At 43.2% G+C, this 23532-nt stretch overlaps 2 protein-coding genes across 2 annotated transcripts; one reads left to right on the top strand and one right to left on the bottom strand.

Moving 5' to 3' along the window:
* Positions 1-186: 186 nt before the first annotated feature.
* Positions 187-10267, bottom strand: adam17b (ADAM metallopeptidase domain 17b). Its single transcript, XM_014408458.3, has 18 exons — positions 9936-10267; positions 9108-9240; positions 8891-9024; positions 8285-8373; positions 8033-8213; positions 7387-7517; positions 7218-7304; positions 7023-7133; positions 6649-6793; positions 6475-6566; positions 6225-6374; positions 5875-6074; positions 5695-5798; positions 5165-5299; positions 2682-2812; positions 2438-2605; positions 2290-2346; positions 187-2206 (listed from the first exon to the last, which is right to left on the bottom strand). The coding sequence occupies exons 1-18, from the start codon at positions 10018-10020 to the stop codon at positions 1856-1858; spliced, it is 2484 nt and encodes an 827-aa protein (XP_014263944.2). The 5' UTR covers positions 10021-10267; the 3' UTR covers positions 187-1855.
* Positions 10268-11305: 1038 nt separating this feature from the next.
* Positions 11306-20566, top strand: taf1b (TATA box binding protein (Tbp)-associated factor, RNA polymerase I, B). Its single transcript, XM_024805191.2, has 15 exons — positions 11306-11505; positions 12572-12670; positions 12931-13015; positions 13086-13183; positions 13249-13341; positions 13681-13774; positions 13889-14048; positions 14132-14231; positions 14308-14455; positions 14561-14735; positions 14813-14850; positions 15075-15162; positions 15562-15632; positions 15779-16001; positions 18261-20566. Exons 1-15 carry the CDS (start codon positions 11488-11490, stop codon positions 18598-18600), a joined length of 1830 nt encoding a protein of 609 aa, XP_024660959.2. The 5' UTR covers positions 11306-11487; the 3' UTR covers positions 18601-20566.
* Positions 20567-23532: the final 2966 nt, after the last annotated feature.

Raw genomic sequence — 23532 nt, 5'->3', positions numbered from 1 at the left:
GGTGTTCTGCAGATCTGTTAGCTGTAGCTTCACAGCCTCAGACACTGACTGTATGTAACAGATGGACATTTGTAGACCACATTTGAACAAGAGGGTGGAGTGCTAGGTGATCAGCTATTCCACAGGCACAGATACCTGCTAATTAGTGCAGTATTCTTATCTTCAACACACAAACAGTACAGAGTCTTAGAAATGTCTTCATTTTTTAATCCAAAAGCAGAATTTTCTAACATGTAATGATATATTAAATCCGACACCACTTCAGTGATGTGACAGTAAACAACGTGTAGATACAGCAGAGCATCATCTGCACAGAAGAGCACATGAAATTAAAAACACTGGCTCTATTGCATCAGGATACCAGATAAGAAGAGGAGCTCACTGCTGACTGTCGCTTTTTAAATAAAAAAATGGATTTACGGGGAGTTCAGCTTTGGTGCTTGAACCTGGTTTGTTTTTATGCAAGAAAAAGTCCTGCTTTTCTTTAGAAAATTAGAACAATATTCATTTTAAATGTTTTGTTTTATTTCCACATTTTCCCTGTTTTTTTTTTTCTCCTAAAAGTCTTGTAGACTTTGAAACTCTTGAAGGTGAGCATTAAACTTTGCCTTACAAAACAGTAGAAAAAAACATTTGAAAAAATATTCAGAAAACCATAAACTGTAATTTCGCCAACCCTGAATCTGAGATGCACGAAGTGCTTTAAAAAAACAAAAAAAAACAAAAAGCCCAAAACAAACAAACAAAAACACATCAGCTTAATTTAAACGATTAAAATGAGGCTCCAAACACAAACAGTCCAAAGGGCTTTGCAGGAGGATAAAATATTTTACGTTCATATATTTACAGAGGCTCAGCACGTTGAGCAAGGCACGAACACTGACAGGTTTGATTCCCGGAGCTGCTGAGTTGCTTCACTGAACAGGACGGGTTGTTTTAGAGCAGGGGTGGGCATCTCCAGGCCTCGAGGGCCGATGTGCTGAAAGATTTAGATATCACCCTTGGTCAACACACCTGAATCACATGATTAGTTCGTTACCAAGTCTCTGGAGAACTTCAGCAAATGTTGAGGAGGTAAATATAGCCAGTTGAATCAGCTGTGTTGGCTCAAGGACACATTTAAAACCTGCAGGACACCAGCCCTCGAGGCCTGGAGTTGGCCACCTGTTTTAGAGGAACACAAAGAACTGGCGTGAAAGACTAAAGTGCAAAACATCGGGAAGGAAAATGAACAGATACAAAAGCTGCGATGCCTGTACTGAAACCCTGCCCCCAATGACACCATTATTGAGTAACAAGTGAAATCGAGACATGAACGCGTCAGGAGGTCGTTTACTGAGGTCAACGGTCAAGGGAGCAGGAGTCTCCTTTAGACACTGAGGAGGCGCCCCCTGCTGGTCACTGCTGCAGGTTTAAGGCACTACAGTGTTTTTATATTGTAATAAGGACATTTTGTCCACTGATAGTGAATAACGATATAAATCAAAGCACGTTATCTGAAGATTTCTTTGTTTTACTTTTTGAGTTTACTTTCTGTTGTACGTAGAATTTAGATTCATTGAAACAACTGATCCCAGACCCTGCAGTTCCTCTATCATCCAATAGAGGCGCCAGCAGGCTACCATGTTTTTTATATCAGTATTTAAAACATATTTTCGGGGCTAAGTCCATCTTGTATACGTCTGTGGTCTGAGTGCCAGCTGTTGAGGCTTTTGTCTTACAGAGTATGACACTCTGCAGTCTGGAACGGATCCTGACGAAGATGCAGCTAAAGGTGGAGCCGGGATTTCGTTGTACATGTACAATGGCAAAGAGCTATTCTAGCTATTCTATGAAGGTGGAGGCACTCGCCGCCTCAGCACTGTGTCTCCTTGCTGTCGATCTGATGCTGCCTCTGCAGCCTGAACACCTTTGCCTTCTCACTGCGACTCATGTTCTCTGTCAGGTCCTCGAAGGAGCGCCGGGTTGCCCCTGCTGGACGTCCGAACGCCTCCTCAAGGGATGCCTCCTCCAGGTGGGAGTCTGAGCTGGGGTCCTCTTGGATGGTGGCCATGCGGGGGCTGTCCAGAGGAGGTGGGCTTTGGGCTGGGTCGGCGCCAGTCTGCTCGGGGCCACTGGGATGAAAGCGAAGGGGGCCGGAGGAGAACGTTGGAGATTTGAAGATCCGAACGGAGGCCGAATCCAGGCTGCTCAAGAGCTCGGCATTCTGGGAAAACAGAGAGACGTGTGTGAGAGCATGTCCGAGAATTAAATTTTAAAAACCTTCTTTACTCAGATATTTGTGCTCACGCTGGGGAACAGGAGTGACTTGGTGGTCTGCTCGTACTGCCTATCGAGTTTCCGGTCCTGAAACCAAAGAAGTGCGACAAAATTCAGACTTCAAAGGCGACCCGAACCCTCCAGCCCCCCCGCAGATGCGATCACAGATGCCACTCACCACACAGTGCACCAGGATGCTGAAAGGAACCCAGAACAGCAGCGAGAACGCCACCACTGAGCCCACAATGTTATCAGCCAGAAACTTCCAGAACGTGTTGATGTCCAGCTTATCGATGAAGTCCCACAGACGCTCCACCACGTCCTGCACCTGCTTCATGCATTTTCCCTGCAGGCACAGGAAACGGTCATCACTTCCTGTCGCCTTCAGTGTAAAAGCTCTGAATATTTAGCGATGGTCTCACCGCTCCATCGCAGAAACCCACGGTACAGGGTTTGCCCTTCCTGAGAAAAAGGAAACTGCCTGATATGTCCTGATAGGGGGTGCAGACGCCGCCGCTGCTCCGACAGCAGACTTTACAGGAAGCGTTGGTTTCTGAGAGGAACAAAGGCAGAAACAACGGCTTTAGCTGCAGCATGAAACAGACTGAAACTACCTCCAGGAGAAAAACAAAACAGAGTTTGAGAGAAGAAGCATCGCACAAGTAACTGCAGATGTGATTCTCTGCAGTCAGCTGGGTTTTTTTTTTTTTTAAGTTTATTTTGTTTAAAAAAAAAAAAAAGAAAAAAAAAAAAAAAGAAAAAGGATATTGTATTTATAAATGAACACTGGTCAATGTGTGATAACATCTTGCAACAAACTGATGCAGTCTCATTCATGTAGAATTAATGTATTAAGAATACAGTGGCTAAGAGGGACGTGACCATTCTGCCTGATGGCTTTTTATGCATGTACCTAAATAGTGATCACATAAGTAGTACGCAAAAGGTGAAAGACAAGTCTCGTGCCGTGAAGGGACATTTAAATTCATACCTGCACTTTCAGACTCATGATATGAAGCATCATCGCTATTTTTTTTTTTTTGCAAAAGGGATCAATGCCAACGTCATTGCCATCTTAATTAAACCACATCCTCTTCCTCCTCATCTTCTAAACTGAAGTCAATATACAGGCAGTGCAGAATTATTAGGCAAGTTGTATTTTTGAGGAATAATTTTATTATTGAACAACAACCATGTTCTCAATGAACCCAAAAAACTCATTAATATCAAAGCTGAATGTTTTTGGAAGTAGTTTTTAGTTTTAGCTATTTTAGGGGGATATCTGTGTGTGCAGGTGACTATTACTGTGCATAATTATTAGGCAACTTAACAAAAAACAAATATATACCCATTTCAATTATTTATTTTTACCAGTTACACCAATATAACATCTCCACATTCACAAATATACATTTCTGACATTCAAAAACAAAACAAAACAAATCAGCGACCAATATAGCCACCTTTCTTTGCAAGGACACTCAAAAGCCTGCCATCCATGGATTCTGTCAGTGTTTTGATCTGTTCACCATCAACATTGCGTGCAGCAGCAACCACAGCCTCCCAGACACTGTTCAGAGAGGTGTACTGTTTTCCCTCCTTGTAAATCTCACATTTGATGATGGCCCACAGGTTCTCAATGGGGTTCAGATCAGATGAACAAGGTGGCCATGTCATTAGTTTTTCTTCTTTTATACCCTTTCTTGCCAGCCACGCTGTGGAGTACTTGGACGCGTGTGATGGAGCATTGTCCTGCATGAAAATCATGTTTTTCTTGAAGGATGCAGACTTCTTCCTGTACCACTGCTTGAAGAAGGTGTCTTCCAGAAACTGGCAGTAGGACTGGGAGTTGAGCTTGACTCCAACCTTAACCCGAAAAGGCCCCACAAGCTCATCGTTGATGATACCAGCCCAAACCAGTACTCCACCTCCACCTTGCTGGCGTCTGAGTCGGACTGGAGCTCTCTGCCCTTTACCAATCCAGCCACGGGCCCATCCATCTGGCCCATCAAGACTCCCTCTCATTTCATCAGTCCATAAAACCTTAGAAAAACCAGTCTTGAGATATTTCTTGGCCCAGTCTTGACGTTTCAGCTTGTGTGTCTTGTTCAGTGGTGGTCGTCTTTCAGCCTTTCTTACCTTGGCCATGTCTCTGAGTATTGCACACCTTGTGCTTTTGGGCACTCCAGTGATGTTGCAGCTCTGAAAAATGGCCAAACTGGTGGCAAGTGGCATCTTGGCAGCTGCACGCTTGACTTTTCTCAGTTCATGGGCAGTTATTTTGCGCCTTGGTTTTTCCACACGCTTCTTGCGACCCTGTTGACTATTTTGAATGAAACGCTTGATTGTTCGATGATCACGCTTCAGAAGCTTTGCAATTTTGAGACTGCTGCATCCCTCTGCAAGATATCTCACTATTTTTGACTTTTCTGAGCCTGTCAAGTCCTTCTTTTGACCCATTTTGCCAAAGGAAAGGAAGTTGCCTAATAATTATGCACACCTGATATAGGGTGTTGATGTCATTAGACCACACCCCTTCTCATTACAGAGATGCACATCACCTAATATGCTTAATTGGTAGTAGGCTTTCGAGCCTATACAGCTTGGAGTAAGACAACATGCATGAAGAGGATGATGTGGACAAAATACTCATTTGCCTAATAATTCTGCACTCCCTGTAAACGTGCTCATTTATTCCTGATATTGGGGCTTAATGTCAGCAGGTTAGACATGTGATAGTGAGCTAACTGAAAAACAACAGCTCATTATAACCAAACATTATACTAGATACTACTAGATAACGCTGAGGTAAACAGCCTTCCTGCTATCAGAGTACACTCACTACAGAGAAAACTCAGGGGTATAAACCTAAGTTTAAACTGTTTGCAAATTGAGAGCGTCGTACCGTTACAGGCGCAGGGCTGCAGCTTCAGGACGGCCTGACAGAAGGGGATACACTCTCCATTCAAACACTCGCCACTGTCCAAACACACCGTCTTATCTGGAGCATTTTCTGGAGGAGGACACTCGCTGCTGTTTCCTGTCAACACACAACACTTTATATTACACTATCAGCGTTTCCACCTACAGCCATTTATCCAACCTCACTCTCTGCTTCTTCTGCTATTGGTTCAAAAACATTTATTTTATTAAGATAATTAGAAGAAGTTTTCATTGTGATGACTAAAATAAGACAACTACGTATTACTAAACTGAGAATTGCAAAAGATTAGAAAGGATTTAGATTCATTGAAACAACAACCGATCCCAGACCCTGCAGTTCCTCTATCGTCCAATAGAGGCTCCAGCAGGCTCCCATGTTACATTGTTCAACTTTACAGCAGAAATAATAATAATAGCAATAATAATAATTTAAAAAATCTGCAGTCGTCTGACGCTGTCAACTGAAAGTGTTGTGTGGTAACTGGAGCTCACCTGTGCAGTATGAGTGTCCTTTACAGGTGGCATCGATGGGCTCCTGACAGACCGCTCCTTTGGCCTCGAACCTGCACTCCCTGCAGCAGGCGCTGTTCCTGTCACTGAACACAGACAGCAGGGGTGAGCCGAGAGCACCGCTGCAAGAGAATCACCTCACCTGTCAGGTGTATCTCTGACCTGCACTGAGCATCGGCCTTCAGCCTGCAGTTGGGCGTGCAGCAGAGGTCTGAATTGATGTGCAGCAGTCCTGGGTCGCACTCCTCGCCCTGCTCCACCCGGGAGTTCCCGCATACATTGATCTTCCTCTCTTTAAAGCAGGACGGTGCTTTCAACCTGAGACGCTTCACGATGGAGCGCTTACTGCAGTCAGAGAACATCTGGAAGCACACGAGAGGCAAACACAGACTGTAATTCTGCAGAGGTTCACTGTCGCTTCAACTCATAATCAATGTGTAAAGAGGCGCTAATAAACATGCAGGTGGAACAGTGAGTTTAAAGACTGAAATCCTGGATTCAGCATTTTGCACCTTGTTGTTGACGTGGTCTCCGCTCACGGCGATGGGATACATGACATACTTCCCACCCTGGTCCTCTCGGGGGGCACACTCCGGTTTGTCCGGGTCGTGCTCTGCGCCGAAGTTATGGCCGAGTTCATGGGTTGTCACCAGGTCCGCTTCCTGTGGAGATGACGAACAATTCCTGTGTCACACACACACACACTCAAACAATTCTAAAGGAGCAGGCATTAACCAATCAGAACGCCTGGTTCATTTCCACCTTGGTCAGGATGGTCTTGCCGTAGTTCTTGGTGCTGGTGAGGCCAGTGTTCAGGTAGATCACTCCCTGCTCATTTAAGGTCGAAGGACTAGCTGTGGTGGAAGGAGACAACAACGTGAGTCACACTTCCACCTCCATCTACCAGGGACTCTGGGGCGGAGCCACGGGACTCACGTTTGGAGCAGAGGCCTCCAGCGATGTCGGCTTTAGACGGGGCGACGTAGGCAAGCCCCAGAGTGCCCTCGTCAAAGTCCTGATAGGTGAAGAGATGAGCGAGGCAGACGTTGGAGGCTTTCCCCGCGATGTCCACACTGAATTGCTGCGAGAGGATGGCGAGCAGAGACCTCAGAGAGCTGACCGATCCAATGCATCCGACACACTCCACATCACAGCCTGCTCTACTCACACTAAGCTGTTTCTTTTCAAATTAAATGTCGTTTTCACAAAAAAACCTGTGTTCACAGACCTAAATCTTGAACCTGTTTCTCTAAATGTGAATATGGACACAGTTACTCGGTGGCGTGGCAGTGTCAGCTTCCTGTGGTTACCTCTAGCAGCTTCTTCACATCCCAAACGTCTCTCCCCTCCACTGGACTTCCCTTCATGTTGAAATGAGTTTTTCCGGGATCCACAGGAGTCGGATACTTCTTGATGATGATCTGATGGCAGGAACGCGGTGTCACGTTAAAAATCACAGCGTCCGAGTTTAAACACAAACAGGAAGCGGAACAGAGCATGCTCACCTGATCGATCTGGACGCCGTACCCGCTGAACCCCTCGCCCCATGACGTGTTTCTGTAGATGTCGTCGACACGGTCAATCAGCTCGATCTGAAACACATTTGGGAGGGGGCAGGGTTCAGTGTCAGTGGATGGGAGAGGCGGGGGTGATGAATGTACAGGTGGTACCGACCAGGTAGTTGAGGGTGGTGCTCTCCTCGTCGCGGCCCATGTGTTTGAAAAAGCGATGGTCGGCTACCAGCAGCAGAGGACACGAGTTCTTCTTGTGGTCGTGCACGTGACGCTTCACTCTGAACGCCGACTCTAAACAAGAAACCACCGAAACACATCAGACAATATTATTTATGCATTTGAAACTGAAAGCTCTTTTTTTATTTGTTATTATTTATAAGTGTTTGAATGTGTCAAATATTAAAATATATGTTTTTACAGTAAAATCTCTCTTCTCTTTTTTTCCCCCTACCTTAAAAATATTTTTTCAGATTTTGTATTTTTTCATTTAAAGCTCGAACTTTTCCTTCGGTTGGAATGGCGAGCTCTCTTTTGTTTAAACAGCTTTTACTTTGTGATTTTTTTTCACATTAAAAGTCTTTTTTCTGATTGACTTCCTGTTTGTGTCGCTCGCTCTGTACTCAGTTCAGATGAAGGTGTTTCACTGGGCACCTTTGTGCTGAGCAGTGACAGGAAGTTCTCGCATTCTCTGTGGTTAACGCGGTTCCTGTGTCACCTGGGCGTGGTCACTTTGGGTCAGTGTGAGCTTTACCCTCAAACAGGAAGCAGTCGCAGTGCTAAGTTCAGGTGAGGAGCTCGCTTCTCACCTTCTTCCTCCTTTTCCTCCATCACAGCTGCTTTTACGCTGTCAGGGAGCAAGTCACTGGGGTCAGAGGTCACGTAGCCGCAGACCGAAGGCTGCTGCAGGCGGCTGATGTTGCGGATGTCTTCCGAGCGATAGATTAGGAGGCGACCGCCAGAGGGCGCCGATGTGAACCTCCAAAGAGGCTGAAGAGAGCAGATGAAGGTTTAGGGACTGATCACTCAGCAGGCGTTTACTCCAAGTCTCAGATGTTTACCTCGACATTGTACTCGGCCTCATCAGTCAGGATGTGAGCGGAGAACTCGTCATCTTCGATGTGCGCCTGAACACGGGAGTTCTCCTCCCCTACAACACAAAAACTCATTAAAAGGAGCAGTTACTCCATGTTAATCCTTTCAGCTAAAGGTCACCACACACATTCCACACGTGTGTTTGAAGTACTTTGGACCAGCCCGACAACATCTACAAGAAGCCTGATAAGGCCTTGTGAACCTTCTCAAGAACATCTGGGGATTTTTTTTAATTACTCTGCAAGCTTTACAAGAAACCATGAAGTAGATTTCTCAAAACTCAGAGGACCCCAAAAACCTCCACGAGAGACTCTAAAACCCTCTGAGGACACGTGAAATCCCCACATGGACTCTAAAAACCCCATAAGAACACCTAAAATCTCCATGAGACCTCTTTAATCCATTCAAGGAGCCCAAATATCCCTACAAGAAACCAAAAAAGACCTCTACAAGGACCTTAAAAGCCTCCATCAAGACGAATACAAAAAACAAAACAAAGAAAACAAACAAACAAAAAAACCACCAGAAGGACCCCAAAGACCTCCCACAAAGGCTCTGCTTAAATAGTTTACCGATGACGTGTCCAGTGAAGTAGTTGTGCCTGTTGACCGGGTAGGTCGACTCTTGGCCGTTCTCGCTGATGACCACGGCTCTGAAGTCGCTGGTGAAGAGCTCATCGTTGGTCCTCAAGTAGAGTCTGAAATGCCTGTAGACACGAGGAGGAGATGTTCAGATTTTACAAATCAAAGAAATGGCACAGAGCTGCATGGACGGACGCCGCCATCTTACCTTTGCAGGGCGCTGAAGCTGATCAGCTTCTCCACGTGCGTCTGAGTCTGGACGTCACGACGGCGGACGGAGTGCGTCTGCAGGCTGGAGAGAGGCAGCACATCAAAGTCATCCAGCATCGCTCTGAGAGACACTGCGGAGGAAACGCATACCTGCCTGTTAGCATTGAAAATCCTGTGAAATACCTCAGCTCTACCACACGCCAACAAGTGACCAAACTCAACACATCAGTTAATAATTAACACAAATGAAATGCTGCAGACTTTATATTTAATAGAAATGTAAGTTTTTCCATCCACTTTTTCCTTTTATGAAAAAAAAAAAGGAAAAAGTTTGTAACGATAAACGAAGTTAAAATATTAAACTTCAGTACTCTGCACTTTTTATCATCTCATTTCCTGTCAAATGATGACATCATGATTAGAAACCAGTGACATATGCTAACATCGTTATGGCACAGCATTATTCTTGGTTTTGCTTTTTCTTTCTTAAAAGGCACAATTAACTCCCTACACTTCTCTTATTATGACTTTTTTATTTTTAAGTTCATGTATTGTGATTTTTTTATAATAGTTAAATATCTGGTCAAAATGTTAACTTTTAATCTCATTTGACTTGATTTTCCATTTAATAAACTACTATCATGATCCAGTTGAATAATCCTGCACTCAGCCATTTATTTAATTATCTGTGATTTTTATGCGAATTAAACTTTTGTTTGACATGAGCGGTCCTCCATACATTCTGCCTCAAACATGAACTTTTCCGGCGGAAAGGCGGCTCTCACAAAGGACACATTTACGATTAAATTCAGTTTTAAACACTCACTGAAGTCCTGCTCCGTCGTGTCCGGGGGGACGGCGGCCTTCGTTAAAGCGGTGAAAGCGGCTAAAAAGGCGAAAAGCAGCCACATGTTGAACCGTCGGGGCGGACTGAATGAAGACCTTCCGCCGCCCGCTTCAACGTCCTAGCATCAGATTAAACTCCAACCGCAGCTCAGACACAAATTTAAGCTTTAAAGCTCATCTCTGGACCGACCTCACTAAATCTCACCCCACTCGAGTCTTTGTTGTGTTTGGAAACGGGCAGAACAAACGCCCCCACTCACCAGGAAGTCAGAGAGCGTCCGAGTGAAGCTACCGAGAGCCGAGGAAGCAGGGCGGAAGTAGGCCCGAGGGCTTTCACAGTAAAAGCAAGGGATTTTAAGGGTACGATTAAAAAAGTATTAATTCGATTAATAATCAATACTGTTGAAAACAAACGCACGGTAGCTAATAGTAAATATTTCAATAAATTTTAATGATGGAAATCTTTTAGACTGGAGGGGGAGTGCTGTCATCTTAACTTTAAAACTAAAACAAGTTTTAAAAAAAGTTCATTTTAAAGTAATAAATATAATACAACATTTAATTAATTTAATGAAATTAACTTGATGAATAAATAACAAATAAAAGTATACTATTTAAATTTAAAATACAAATAGTAATGTATACATACAAATGTGTTTCTAATTAATAAATAATCAATTTCTTTTGTTTAGTGGGATGTCTGTGTTGTATAGCCCTCTTTGCTTTTCTTTTAATAGCAAAGCAATAATCAAACCTTCAGTTGTTTTAGAAATGTTTCACAAAGAAAAGCGTTTACCCGCACATGTTTTATTTTGAAAATCTATCAGGCGTTTGTGTTTGTTTTGTTGTAAGCTTTGCACACGAGTCCAACAAAAAGCTCGCGAAACCATTCCCGTGACAGTGATTGATAACAGCTGATCCGCCTCAGCTAGATCAATAATAAAAAATCAATCAAACCATCATTCTGTCTGTACGTATATGTGTGTGTATGTATGTGTGTGTGTGTGGGGGGGGGGTCACCTTATATAAGAGAATCAGAGAGACATCTGGCATCTATTTATAACCTCTGACCTCATCAAATCCGCTTAGAAACACAGAGCACATCAGGAACTCATCATCATCATCATCTGGAGGAAGAAAAACTCTCACTAAAGTGATTTAGAAACATCCAGAAAATTAATACTTAGTATATTTATACGAGGAGATGTAAAAAAAAAAAAAAAAAAAAGTATAAAAGACACATTTATCATTTGTTATTTTAAACACATTTAACACAGTATAGCACATGTATTATTTTTACTTACAACAATATTTAAATAAAGCATATTTATTTTTATTTTATTTTACAGCTGAGTAGAAGTAGTTGAAGTATGTAATCTGGCCTGTGGTTGCAGCAGAGAGGCGTTCAGTCTCACAGAAATCATGCGCGAAGAAGAAGAGTCCCAGCGTCTCCAACCAGAGGCACGTGCGGTTGTAACAAAGTGCTGACAAAATCCAAAGTTTCGTGTTAAAGCTGCAGTTTTCTACTCAGGATGGATGACGAACACACGGTGAGTCTCCCGGTGCTCTCATAAACCGGCCGTTTCATTTTACGCAACCTACGGTGAACGCAGTTGTCAGCTAGTTTGGTCCTACCAAACTCAATTAAAAATATTAGTGTTTTAAGATGATTGGCACGACATTCAGTCTCCAACTTTAACTTCAGACATTTAACAGGTTTGTGTGACTCCGCAGCCGTTGAGTAATTAATCGGCACACATTTAATAACTGTTCTCTTCAATTAAAATCCGTTAGCGTAATATCAGCGACAGTTTATCCATAATGTTCAAAATAAACTCCTCTACCAGTACCTGTGAACTGTGTACGCTTAATGAGTTTTGATTTAAAATTTGATTTTAACTACATTGTGTGTCGAAATACTCAGAAAGTCTCAAAGAAGCCTTAAAGTTAACAAATGAAAACGCAAATAAATATTCCCGATAAACATAGACGGATTATTTTAGCAATCGTTGTTAATGACGTCTAGACTTTTGTGGGTGAAGTGTTTAGGATCTGGAGGTTTAATTGTTGACCTTCTTTCCCGTGGGCGCTGCTGTACAGTTTCACCAGCTGTTGTACATAAATTTGTTTTCAAAGGCATTTGAACGTGAACATTAGCTCTGATTTCTCCTCCGCTGTTCATTAAGAGCTGAATGCACGAATATAAGATAAGATAAGATAAGATAACCTTTATTAGTCCCACACGTGGGAAATTTGTTTTGTCACAGCAGGAAGTGGACAGTGCAAAAGTTATGAGGCAAAAATTAGAATACAATAAGAATAAATACAGTACACAACTGTACAGAATAGAATAAAATAAAATACTATATACAGTAGAATAAAATACAATAAATATACAATAAGATAAAAATAGAATACAAATACTATATACAACTGAGTAAAAATACAACGATGACAGAAAGGATTATTGCACTTAGTATTATATAAAGTTAATAAAAACATGAAGTACGTTTTTTGTTTTGTTTTTTTAAGACTGAAAGATTAATTTATTCATTAGAATATTTACAGAAACACCTGAGCATTACCGTGTGTCTGTGTATGTGTGCGCGCGTGCAGGCCGAGTACACGGTGCCCTGTGCCCAGTGTTCAGCAGTGGACTGGGGCATTTCGGACGAGGGTCGCTTCTACTGCAGGTCCTGCCACAACGTGATCGAGGTAAAAACATCTTCGTCATTATGACCTGTACAGTGGTCTGTAACTGGAGGTTGAGGTGTCAGGGTCTCTTCAGTGCCCTTTCAGAGACACTCTTTTTACTACACAGGTGGATGAGTATGAATATGTTATGGGGATATAGGGAATTCAGAACTCCATAAACATGCTTTAAGATGCTTCTTTTAACAATATGGTGTTGGTGGTTAAGCCCACGTGTAGAGGACCTCCTTATTCTGTTGCCTAACATGTGACTGTGTCCTCAGAGGACCCGGGAGGTGGTGGACCTGTCCTTCTTAAAGTTGTCCAGCAGGGTGTCGACCATCAGAGGACCCCGCAAGAAGCAGGCCGGTCAGTGTCCGATCAGCACCAGCATAAATCGATGATGTCATATCCTGTTTAACGTGTCTGTTTGTCTTAGAGCGTGGTCACGTGTGGATGGTCTGCGAGGGTTTCCAGTTTATCCTGAAGAACCAGGCCGATGCTCTGCTCGCGCTTGGAGTCCATCCTCAATTTAAGGTCCGTCTCCTCTCTGTTAACCACAAAGCAATCAATCAGAGGCCTAACTGGTGTTACTGTTTCAGGATGATGTGCTGTGTCCTCTGTGGAGGTGTTACCTGCAGAAAAGTCGCCAGGCCTACACCCACGACCCCGTGAGGAGCTGCAAGTTCAGAGTGGTGAGTTTTTATGGTGGTGCCTGGAAACTGCTTGTCAGCTTTATCTATCTATCTGTCTCCTGGCAGTTTCACCTTTGTTTTTAATCCATTTTCATTTCTTTTTTGTATTTTTATTTGATTTGTGTATTTTTAATCCTTAATTTTGATTAGTTTTGTCTTTATTTTCTTATTTATTTCACTTTTTTTAAAAAATTTGTATTCTTTTTGTATATTTAATCATTTTATTTGATTTTCTATGTTTTACTTCATCTACTAAGTTTTATTTTATTTTTTTTGGTTATTGATTTCATTTGATTTATTTCATTTTTTGAGATTTAATAATTAAATCTAAATCCTCAGAGAGCTGTGGGCTCTGACTTGGAGAGCGCCAGCGAGGGGATCAGCTGCACAGATGGCGAGTCGAACCCAGCAAGCACGGCGGGCTCAAACACAGGTACGGTGCTGGAAGCGTCCTCAGTCTGACAAGAAGCTCCTGTAAAAGTTTCAGTGTCAGGTCATATGACCAGATGAGGTTTCCTGCGTTAGTTGACTGCTCGTTTAACCTCAGAGAATTCTGGTTTTTGGTCCGGCTCCTCGGACACCCTCACCTACCTGTCGGCCAGGAAGAAGCGGAGCCAGAGTCTGCTGAGCATGAAGAAGACACTGTCTCTGATCTACCTGGCTCTGGTGTGGAGCCGTGAGGCGCTGACGCTCAGCGACCTGCTCAGGTACCACTTGCACCCACCTGCACTTGCGTGGCTGAGGGGTTTTAACCAGTGTGTTTCACCTGGATGAACGTGATGTTTCGCAGGCTTGTGAATGAGGGTCACATCCCGTACTTGAACGCCTATGAGCAGCTTCCCGAGGAGATGAAAGTCACGGGGAAGGACTCCCTCATCTTTGTAGTTGAGGTGAGAAAGCCGCCATCTTGTTTATTACCTGGCCCTGGTAATGATGCGTGACTTGGCTCTCACCTGGTTTCTGTAGACGGTCCCGTCTCATCACGCCGTTCATAAAGAGGCCGAGACTCTCATTCAGTTCCTGCAGCTGCCTGCTTTTCCTCCAATCAGTCAGCAGACCCTGCTGCACCCGGCGCTGCTCAGCCTCAGATACCTGTCCGATGTCAACCTGCCCGGTAACGACTACTTCAGTGTTCTGACCGATAATGGTCTCTGCTGGAGGCGACCTTCTTTACATACAAACACTGACAGTGTACCTGTACACGCCTGTTTCCTGTCAGATGAGCTCCACCCCTGGGTCTGCAGGCTGTTGGAGCACACCGGTATGATGGATCAAACGCTCCACACATTTGACCCCCACAATCACCCCACCCTGCCACGGTATGACGTGCAAGCCGCTGCCCTCATCATCGTCACTCTGAAGCTGTTCTTTTGCCTGGACGACATGACCGAGTGGTACGTATCTTTCACGCCGTCAGACGACCTCCGGCAGGGCTCCAGGTGTGCTGACTGTGATTGGTTCTATCTTTCAGGCATCTGTCCAATGATCTTGGACGACAGAAGGACTCAGGTTGGGTTTATATTTATTAAAAAAATAACATGGCACAGATGTAAGGAGCTATTCGATAACATGATCAGTTTGAAAATCAATGGCTGACTGCACGTGTTTGTGAATGACTGTATACAGATGACGAACTATGTCTGATCTTGGAACTTTTCTGCCCTTTTGACCTTTGAGCGTGACCCCTTCTAGACGTGGCTTGTGTGCGACTCTGTCTCTGTGTGGATCCACAGGTAAGGTGTTTAACCTGAGGAGGTGGTACAAAGTGATGCAGGCCGCTCTGATTCGAGCTCAAGAGAGGAGAGACCAGAATGTCTCCAGGTAGGACATCAGCGGTATTTCCCCTGAGGTGGATCTGTGTGCAGAAATCAGATTTTAGTCCTGATTTTAAAGCGTGACGTCATTGGCGTATCTGCACACAGGAAGTTTGCAATCTGTGTGTTACGTTAAGGAATAATGGGCTTTTTTTTTTTTTTTTTTTTTTTTTTCTTTGTGTTTTTATGTGAATAATGTGAGTTTGACTCTGGTGTCTGACTCGGACACCTGCAGATGTGGAGACATTTGAAGCTGCTTAATAGCTGCTTGTGTTCCTTTTAAAAAAAAAAAAAAAAAAAGATTTTTTTTTTTTTTTTTTTTTTTTTTTTTTTTTAAACCCGTGCTTTCTGTTTTTGATGAAGAGTTCCTGATATGCTTTTTTTTTTTTTTTTCTCTCCCCGGCAGGAAGCAGTGGAAGTCAAAGAAACAAATTTACCCAAACAAGAAAGAAAAGTGTTCGATGATTAAAAAAAAAAGTAAGAAATTTAATTGGCTGATCTTATTGTGAAAGAGAGGTGAAGTCCTGTCCTTTCCTGTATATTCATTTCTCTCTGCAAAATTAATCTGAAGCACATGAAAAAACATCCTGAGATGCGACACGCTCCCTCTGTTGTTTGTGCAGGAATTGCAGAGCAGGTCCAGCTGTGTTTCGAGAAGCTGGCTTCCTGTCCATCGGGGCTCCAGGACGTAGGACCATCGAGCTTCATATTCTGCTGGGGGGACGAGGAGGAATCAGACGGTCCCAGTCTGCACCACATGAAGCTGGACGAGGTCGTGACCCGTAGATACGACTTCCTGACTCCGCTGAACAACATGTACTGGCACCCGGCGCTCAGACGCTGCTTGTGAGTCACTCACAGCTTCAGTCTCAGGTTGAAATATCAAAATGCACAAAAATCTCAAAATGACCAAAGAGGAATATTTTCTCCAGAAACTTGCCTCAAAGAGAGAAACTTCCAAAGAGGAAAGTGAAGATTTCACACTTAAGAGTGTACTGCTGCTTGTATAGAGCAAAAATAGAAGATTGCACGACATAAACATCAGCGCTTGTAGATCGCTGGTCATCAGCAGTCAGCTTTATGAAATAATTCAGTAAAAAATTGAGATTTATAGTTTTAAACCTTGGAGAATGGCCAGTAAAGGGAGTAGTACACATCTTGGCTTGAGATCTTTTGACAAGTTGTTCTCAGAGGACAGAAGTTCTGGTGAGTCTATTTGGTCGTTTAAGGCTTTAGTCATTTTAAACTGAGCTGATGACAGAGGACTGAAAATAGCGATGCATGAACAAAGAATCTTAGTGTGAAGTGTCAGGAAGAAAAAAATTGGGTGGAGGAGGAAGTTACCTGCCAAGCGTGGTGGAGTAATGTGATGGTTAGGAGTTGTGAGCTCTATGACGTTCACTGGCTGGTTGAAGTTTCCCCCTCAGGGTGATGACAAAGCGGTGATATATGGAGATGTACTGGTGTTCTGTATGTCATGAAGGTTGGACTGATGTTGCCTCACAGACTGGACGCTGGGTTCGATCGCTTACAGAATGACGCTTCTTACCTCATGTCTGTGAAGGGTTTCGGTCATCCAGGTCATCATAGTCTAAGGAGCTTAGAAAAGCGTCTGGACTTTAAATTTCTTGGGAAGCTTCTTCAGTTCTTACTGAAGTCAAATGGCCCCGGATGTCAGTGTCTGGGAAGGATCTCAAAACTGGATTATAGATGGCAGACAGTTGGTGTCATAAGCCCCGCCCTCTGTTTAAAGATGGTTTTCACAGTAGACATAGGTCGTGTCCAAATTCATGGGCTGCATCCTCCCGAGGCCGCATTTGTAGACCGATTACGTCACAGCGACGCGCCGAAGGCTGTCCAAATTCGTAGACTCCTCCGAAAGCAGCCGACAAATGCGTCCTCCTTTTCCCGAATTTGAAGGATGGGTCGGGTGTGTCCTTCCTGGCCTACCATATCCCAGAATTCATAGCGCGGCCCAGCCAAACTCCAGTTTCCAACAATGGCGGCCGCTACTAAGTTTTAAAATTACTCATACTAATCTTTCTGGGTCACAAAATGAACTTTTAACATATTTTCAGGCGAGAAAGTACTTATGTAAACATCAAATATCTGCTCGGTTTATGAAGATATCGCATATTTGCAAAAGTGCTTCAACGTTTTCGGAGCATCTGCTACCCACCAGCTCGATAGGAAGCCGGGAGCTCGAGGGTCACTGAAGCCGCCGAGAACAGCACAACTCCCGGCACATCATTTTCAGGTCACCGCAGAGTTTCGCTACTCAGGTTAAACGTAATATATAAGTCACTTAGACAACCTAAAAATGTTATTGTTGGGCTTTTTTCAGTGTTTTATTTGTTTGTGAGTAAATCGGTTTGGCTGAGATTAAAGTTATTAGATTAGATAAAATAAAACTTTATTAATCCCCCGGGTGGGTTCCTCCGGGATCTTCACACAGCTGAATAAACGTCAAACAGAAAACTGATTAAACAGAAGTGTGAGACGGTTGAGAGTTTACGCCAGTGTCCTGTTATATTTTAGACAGCAAGGAGCAGACGGCTGAGTTTATTAAACTCCACCGAGACAGCGGTGACGCTAATCAGAAGGCTAGACCATCCAATTTCCCCAGCCGTTTACTTCCGGCCTACCCAACCTTCTGAGGACCCGGCCCACGTAGATCGTGAAGGCTGGGTCCTCAGGAGGATGCAGCCCATGAATTTGGACACGACCATAGATGGCTTTTTTTTCCACTCCTCTTTCAAACCAGAGAAGACATTCTCTGTCCAAAATGTAGACATTTGGGGCATCCTTTCTCTTGGGGAATCAACAATTGCTCTTAGAACTGAAGATGCTTCTCAGATGAGAACGAAACGTCTTCAAGAAACTTAAAGAAGTCCAGATGCTTTTCTTTCCAAGCTCCTTCGATTCCTTCGATGCTCATTAGTGGGTTTTAAACTGATTTGCTGAATGAGATCTCCTGGAAGACCTCAAACTTGTGACTAGGCCCGACAACAAACTGATCCCACATCATAATGCCAAATTTCCCCTCATCTGTTCAAACGTTCCCATGACGATGCATTGACACTTAAATCTTGCCTCCTCCTGCAGGTGCTACAACAGTCATTACAAGGAGGTGGAGGCAACGCTGCCACGCTCCTTCATCTGGCTGCTGCAGCTTTTCGCCTTCATGTTGGACGTGAAGCCGTTTTGCCTCTATGAGGAGGTCCTGAGTGTGGAGAGGAGGATCTTTGACACCAGACTGTACAGAGGGAAGAGCAAGGCCAATGCCGGGGCTTCGGCTGAGACCGCCGGGGCTTCACCCGAGGCCCAGGCTTCACTCAACACCCGGACGTCACCAAGGAGGACCCGGACATCACCCAGGACGGCTGAGGCTTCAGTCGGGACCCGGGCTTCACACAGGAAACGGCAGCGAAGTAGGAAGAGCTGAGAATTTGCAGCATCTGTGGGACATTTGGCTGTTTCTGCTACCTCCGTGTTTTTGTTTAAATAAACCTAAAAGGGCTGCTCTTGTCTTTGATTAATTGCATTAAAACAGATTTTTCTGTCAATAGGAAGAAAATTTGATCAGAGCGTTTCCTAAAAAGGAGAGAGATCTCTCTAAAGGAGGAAAAGATTTGTAGTTTGAACAACAGGATCTGATGGAGAGTTGCAGCATCGGGTTGGGAATGGTATCTGCAGGCGGAGAGCACGCAGTACCTGGAAGACTAATGGATGTGTGGCATGTGATGAGGGTGTAGTTCTGCATGTGTGTGGATGGAGCTGGAAGAGCTTTTAAATTGTGTAGATTTAAAGTTGTTAAACTTGCTGTCCTGAATATTTGAGCAGACTGTGTGACTCTCCAGGGGACTGCCCTGTGTGCCATGGATGAACAGGAGTGCTGCACTGACTAAGAGTGACCAGCAGGAGGTGATGTTCAATCACACTAATGGAGAGCAGCCTGTTACAGGTAGCACACACTGAAACTGCTGAGGTCCATTACAGCAGCAGCGCCGAGCAGCTGGCCAGATGTTTGTGGAAAAGTTGAGCTCAGAGCTTCTTTTGGCTGCTTGATTCTGTGGCTGCTCCTCCTCCCTCTGCAGCTGAATGTTTTTTGGGCGAGTTTGAGATCTTCTGGCTTCAGAAGCTAGAAAACAGCTTGCGGTTGTAGTATGAAGGGTGGAGGCAGCTGTAGTTTAGAGGAGGAGCTAAGGACTTATTTACCTCAGCTGACCTCCATCTGACACAGGGTGACCTTTACTTCATGTACAGTCTGCGCCGTGTTAATATATCTTGACCTCAATGATTGAAATGATTGTGAACAGCTGTCTCTGCTGCTGGGCAGATGGCGGCAGCAGCAGCAGAAACAGCTGTACTAACCCTAACTGTTGACCAACCAAAGGTTAAAGGTGAAGCAGTGTTTCAGGTCTTACTCTGGTCTGTTACTTGTGTCAGTCCTGAGGAAGCGGAACTGCTCACCTCTGGTTTCCACCTGCAGAAGAAGAAACTGTGGCCAACACGTGACCCTTTGTAATGTTTTCTTACTATAAACCCCTGAATTGTGCAGGTTTAGCTCATAACTTATCTTTGTGTTTATATGTGTAAAAACCACAACCAATATAGTCTTCACTCTCACAACGTCATACAAATGATTTTTTTTTTTTTCTTAAAATCAAAACAGAACATAGGAAAAGAGACTTTGAAATACGCTGTGCCTGTTTCTTGGAATTATCTACAGAAGTAACAAAATGGAGTTTAAGTCCATTTTAAAGAGAGAATAACTCTTCTAGTCAGTGTGACTGTTTTTAATGTCGCTCTTAATGATGTTTTTACATATAAATGTATTTGTTTTTTACTTGTTATGTCTTGTAACTTTTGCTGCCATGATGGCCACTGGAAAAGTTTTAAATCTCAATGAGACATTCACCTGGATAGATAAAGGATATTACAGTGTGTCCGGGGATGGGTGTCCAGGTACACACCGGCTCACTCCTTGGTGGCTGCTTGTCGGGGCCTGGAGCCTGGGGCTCACTCGGGCCACTTCGGGGGTGGGGTGCTGTCAGCCTCTCGGCCTGGGGCTCGGTCACAGGCACAGCTGCCTGCCGACGGAGCTCACGGGCGCGTCACTGCAACCCCCCCCTGGCTTCTGCTCCGCGGCTGCTGAGTGACCCCTCATCTGGGGCTCTCCTCAGCTCTTTCTGGGATAGCAATTCTCTGATGATGTGCTGCAGCTGGTTTCTAAAACGATGTAAAGACATCCAAGTTAGAAGACGTCTGAGGCAACCTGAGCCAACTGTTTGACTTCAGGTGTGCTCGCTCCATCGAGTCGCTGCTGCTATGGCCTCTCCTCTGCAGGTCATTTGAGTTAATCAGAAAACAAAAATAAAATGAAAGTAGAATCAAATACAATAAAGTAACATCAGCATCTCATGCTTCATTTTTAACTTCATTCATTTGTTTTCACCAGTTGTTTGTCCACCTTCATTTACCACAGCTGTTGCTAGGGTAACATTACAGTGTTGGGCAGGTTGCCATGGTGATACTACAGAGAGTAGCCATCAAAGAAGCTTTGTGTTGCATTCACTTACAGTTGGTTGACACTGGCATCGAGTCCTCAGATGAACTCTGAGCTGTAAATGTTTTATTGAATTTCTCTGTGTGCCATAAACGCCATCGTACTGCATTCAAGGCCTGCTGGTTCATCTCAGCTTCAGTACTTTGTGAGTAGTACTTCCTGTATTGGTTGGCGCAGCAGACGATGTACAAAAATGTCTACAAGGAGCCTGGTCACCAGCTCCAAGCATCTGACAAAATAGAAGCTTTGTTTCTTTCTAAACGCATGATCGTAACCATCGTGTATAAGACAGAGCTCGCTTCTGTCACATCACCTTTTGGTTTTTCCCAATCCTCAGTCTTTTTTTTTTTTTTTTTTTTTTTTTTAAATTTCATTTTGATGCCATTTTGTTTCCAGTGCTCACCATATTTGGATGAGATTGCACAGCATCCATGTTATTAGTGAGATCATTAAAAAGTGCCCCAACAGCACAAACATAGCCCACAGGTCCAGTTCAGGGACTCTAATTAGCTGAGGTATCTGCTAGCAGACAGCTAGCAGCTACTGGCACCTGTGTTTTGTCATTCACCGGTCAGTCAAAAAGGCCACACCCCTAATAATGCAAACTTTAAGCCTTAATACAATTTAAACAGGTTGTGATATCTGTATCTTACTTCTGATATGAACCCAAACAAACTGTTAGACTCTGTTCTTCAATGTGTAAAATTATGTAATCTGCATATAGTGACACCCTTCTGGTTATTCTTTTACTTCCTCTTTATTCTGTAGCAAAAGTTTAAAATGGGTGTTATGAAGGGGGAAATTCTCTGTAGAGAACAACCAATTTGTGTATCAGGCTGTAAACATGTTTATTTCTGCTGTGAAGTTTTAACATGGGAGTGTATTGGGTACTGCAAGGTTGTTGTTGTTTCAGCCTCAGAAGTCTCAGGTTGTTTTTTCCCGGTTGAGTTTGAAATCGTTCATTTACTCAAGTACTAACCTGCAGCGTGCCATCACCATTGCTGTAGATTCAGAAAATAAGAAGTCACACTAAACGAGTAGTTTAAATAACTGACTACTGCATTAATCTTTTAACTGGAGAGGCTTCAGGTCTGTCTTTTTAACCTCTAATAATATTCAAATAATCCTCAGGAAACAGATGAGCTCTCTCGGCTCAGTTCTGTGTGCTGACTGTTAGCTTGTGTTTTTGCAGCTTTTAAAAAAAAAAAAAAACTTTCAAAAAAACCACACTTCCTGTTGAAAACTGTGAGTTCAGCGCTCAAAGAGCCAACTCCGCGTGGACCTTAAACACATCAACTCCCCTGCCATCACAAACTAAACATCTGGAAGAAGTCCAGATTTCACTCCACAGTTCCTGGAAAGAAACTTGGCTCTTTGCAAAGGATCTCTGTCATCTGACCCCTATTTAAACAAACTTAGAAATTAAAAATCAGAGGACATGAAATTCTCAGACTGAGTTTCAACCTAGACTTTTAAGCCATTTTTACCTCATGAAATAATAATCTGTTTGTTCTCATGTCAGTAAAACTTTATCGACTACGTCTGCACTTTGTTTCTGCTGTGTTTAAGGTTGGTGAACGTGAACTGCACAGAAGCAGAAAGTTTGACTCTCAGAGGATAAAACTTGAGGTAGGATAGATCTATCAGTGATCGATAAACTAATAAATCAGACTGCAGGTCAGAATATACCGTCCATATTTCGTTAATTTCCCCAAAAGTAGAATTATTATTTTTTAATCAGGAAAAGATTCTTCTCAAAACTACAAACATCTTTTTTTCTGAATTATTGATACTGATTTCCAAACAAAAACCAGTTGACCTTAAACGTCTCAGTGTGTCAGATTTAAATGAGAAGATTTTATTTAAAAACCACTGACTTCAAAGAAATTCAAAGATTTTTTCTTTCATTCTGGTGCTCCAAAGAAATGAATAATTTCAGGGTTTATTTCAGTAAAGTGCAGATTTAAATTTTGTTCAGAAAAAAAGGAAAATGTCTGTTTGCTGTAAAGAATTTAAATCAGATTAAATTAAAACCAAGAAAAACTTAATGTTTGTGTCGCATATTTTAAAAACATTGTTTAAAAAAAAGACTGAAATCAAAGAAGAAATTCAGGTTCTTCTTCAGAGTCACAGACTTTGATTCTATTCTGCTGGACGCAGAGATTAAACCAAAACTTCATCACAAACTGTCAGAGAAAGAAGCTTGAAACACTTTTTTTTAATGTAGCAGAAACTCAAATATTCAGACCCAAAACTGAAAGTGACACAAGAACAAATACAAACACTCATATTCTGTGGAATGTTTTTACCTGTTTAATGTCCGTATTAAAACGTAGATAAATGAAATTTCTTCCTTAAAGCCTTAAAGGTTTGATGTATTTTTGATTTGCTCTGAAGCTCAGACTCTATCCTCAGTTTTAATCCCGACAAAAAAAAAACAAAACCTAATGCTGCTGCATGAAGACTAAAGACTAAAGCACGTCTGAGAGGAAAACAGGAAATACAGTTTCATTTCAAAACTTAAACTGTAAAAACAGAATCAGAGGGGTTGTTTTTGTCCATCTGATTCCCTCGTTTCTGTCTTTATTCCTATTTTAATCACAGTTGGAGCTTCAAATATGAAAACATTTAAGTTCAGTGTAAAGTTCTGAGGATTAAACCCGGTTCTTGTGAGCGTTGTTGTGATGATGCGTCTGCAGTTTGATGTCTGCTCTGCTGTTCCCTCTGTCACACACCAGGACCATCCACCAGGCGTCATTAAAGTGGCCAAACAGGAAATGAGCGACACAGGAAATGTTTGTTTACACT

This window comes from Maylandia zebra, linkage group LG15 (assembly GCF_041146795.1).
Source record: "Maylandia zebra isolate NMK-2024a linkage group LG15, Mzebra_GT3a, whole genome shotgun sequence".
In the NCBI taxonomy this organism is placed as follows: domain Eukaryota; kingdom Metazoa; phylum Chordata; class Actinopteri; order Cichliformes; family Cichlidae; genus Maylandia; species Maylandia zebra.
This window is presented reverse-complemented; position numbering and strand designations above follow the sequence as displayed.

Excerpts from the sequence above, each read along its gene's own strand:
- adam17b (XM_014408458.3), bottom strand. The coding sequence starts at position 10,020 with ATGTGGCTGCTTTTCGCCTTTTTAGCCGCTTTCACCGCTTTAACGAAG. Across the intron at positions 9,241-9,935 it reads CACGACGGAGCAGGACTTCA|TGTCTCTCAGAGCGATGCTG; the intron begins GTGAGTGTTTAA and ends TTTCCTCCGCAG. Across the intron at positions 9,025-9,107 it reads AGCTTCAGCGCCCTGCAAAG|GCATTTCAGACTCTACTTGA; the intron begins GTAAGATGGCGG and ends TCGTGTCTACAG.
- taf1b (XM_024805191.2), top strand. Across the intron at positions 12,671-12,930 it reads CCTGCCACAACGTGATCGAG|AGGACCCGGGAGGTGGTGGA; the intron begins GTAAAAACATCT and ends CTGTGTCCTCAG. Across the intron at positions 14,049-14,131 it reads ACGCTCAGCGACCTGCTCAG|GCTTGTGAATGAGGGTCACA; the intron begins GTACCACTTGCA and ends GATGTTTCGCAG.